The sequence below is a fragment of the Bos taurus genome, chromosome 6 (assembly GCF_002263795.3).
Source record: "Bos taurus isolate L1 Dominette 01449 registration number 42190680 breed Hereford chromosome 6, ARS-UCD2.0, whole genome shotgun sequence".
Classification (NCBI taxonomy): Eukaryota; Metazoa; Chordata; class Mammalia; order Artiodactyla; family Bovidae; genus Bos; species Bos taurus.
Genome location: NC_037333.1, coordinates 15,218,208 through 15,220,101, shown reverse-complemented (window position 1 = coordinate 15,220,101; position 1,894 = coordinate 15,218,208). Strand labels below are relative to the sequence as shown.

The 1,894-nt window shown below is 42.0% G+C and overlaps 1 protein-coding gene across 1 annotated transcript; it reads left to right on the top strand.

The window, feature by feature from the left end:
- Positions 1–221: 221 nt before the first annotated feature.
- Positions 222–668, top strand: LOC107132556 (small nuclear ribonucleoprotein G-like). Its single transcript, XM_059887886.1, has one exon. It carries the CDS (start codon positions 307–309, stop codon positions 535–537), a length of 231 nt encoding a protein of 76 aa, XP_059743869.1. The 5' UTR covers positions 222–306; the 3' UTR covers positions 538–668.
- Positions 669–1,894: the final 1,226 nt, after the last annotated feature.

Sequence of the window (1,894 nt, the reverse complement as noted above, 5' to 3'; positions counted from 1 at the left end):
CAGGAGACATGGGTTTGATCCCTGGATTGGGAAGATCCTCTGGAGAAGGAAATGGCAACCCACTCCAGTATTCTTGCCTGGGAAATCCCATGGACAGAAGACTGGCAGGCTACAGTCCATGGGGTCACAAAAGAGTCAGACATAACTTAGCAGCTAAATAAATGTATTAATGAACTGGCTGCTAGGAAACTGCATTTACTCTTTATTTTTGTGTTAGTAGAAAATAGGAAAGCCCCGGGCCTGCTGCTGAAGCGTGAGGCCCACTCGAATTCCGTTTGGAGGCTTCTTTGAGCTCGCGGAGTATACATGAGCAAAGCACACCCTCCCGAGTTGAAGAAATTTATGGACAAGAAGTTATCATTGAAATTAAATGGTGGCAGACTTGTCCAAGGAATATTGCGGGGATTTGATCCCTTTATGAATCTTGTGATAGATGAATGTGTGGAGATGGCAACTAGTGGGCAACAGAACAATATTGGAATGGTGGTAATACGAGGAAATAGTATCATCATGTTAGAAGCCTTGGAACGAGTATGAACAATGGCTGTGTTCACCAGAGAAATCAACGCTTCCCTGTGTCCCCTCTCCACATTTTACTACCAGAAAAATTGGGTTGTGTACATTTTCTTACTTTTTTGTTAAATAAACTTTTGTAATAGCCAAAAAAAGAAAAAAGAAAATAGGAGATGCGTTGAAATTTATAATGAATAAACTTCTTTTAATTACAAAGAAATACCTAGACCCTCTCAGGCTCTCCCTCTGATAAACATTGGTCCAAACTATAAATGAGACCTTGAGAAAGGCATGAATCTCAGTGAGTCCCTTTCCCACCATGATCCAACTTTAATCTGTCAGAAGCATGTGGCAGAACAGTGGACCATAGCTGAGCCTTCAGACCTGCAGAGCAGTTACTCTCATGTAAGACTGAGGAGGGCTTTACCACCTTATGACTTGGCCTAAGACAGTGAATACTAATTAAACTCCTAAAGACTGTCTTTTCAACGTGTTCTACAGCAAATAGCCTAAAAGGAACAACAACAAATCTTCAAATATTTTGATTATAAGGAAACTCTGAAGAGTATTCCTACCTGGTCTCAGTATTAATAGTTGTGCCATCTTAGGTACTTGATTTATTATCAAGAATAACGTAAATTGTGTTTCCACTGTTAGAAAAATTTGGAGGCAAATCTGGGACTTACCTTCGTAGACGTTTTTACCTTAATATAATATACATTTTTAACCTTATTCCCAACTCCATCTTGTAATCTCTACCCTTATTTTTTCTTCTGTTACTTGTTTTTATGATTGTATTATATTTTATACATCATTTTGCTGTATTTTGTATACAACAAGGAAGGAAAAGAATGCAAGGGAGGAGGAGAGAGGGAGGGAGAGCTGGAGGGAAGAAGACCACCCAGCCCCAAATGCAGGCAAAGGGAGCCTTGGCAGAAGTCATTTCAGCTCCTGTTAGAGGAAGGATAAGAAAGGGAAAGCTGTAGCACAGGGGGAGAGCACTAGACCTATTCTTGGAAGGCTTGAGTTCTTTCCTGATGGTGGTGGTGGTTTAGTTGCTAAGTCATGTCAGACTCTTGCAACCCCATGGACTGTAGCCTGCCAGGCTCCTTTGTCCGTTGGATTTTCCAGGCAATCATACTGGAGTGGTTTGCCATTTCTTTCTCCAGAGGCCCTTCCTGACCCAGGGATCGAACCCCGGTCTCCTGCACGGCAGGCAGATTCTTTACTAATTGAGCTGCCAGGGAAGCCTGAGTTCTTTCCTAGCCCTGCATTAATTGATTTACCAGGTATCTTAGGCAAATCCCTTTCCCTTTGGTGGCCTCAGTTTTCTCCTGTAGAATGAGGATTATTGGACAGTTAGGTGTCCTCCACTTGTCAT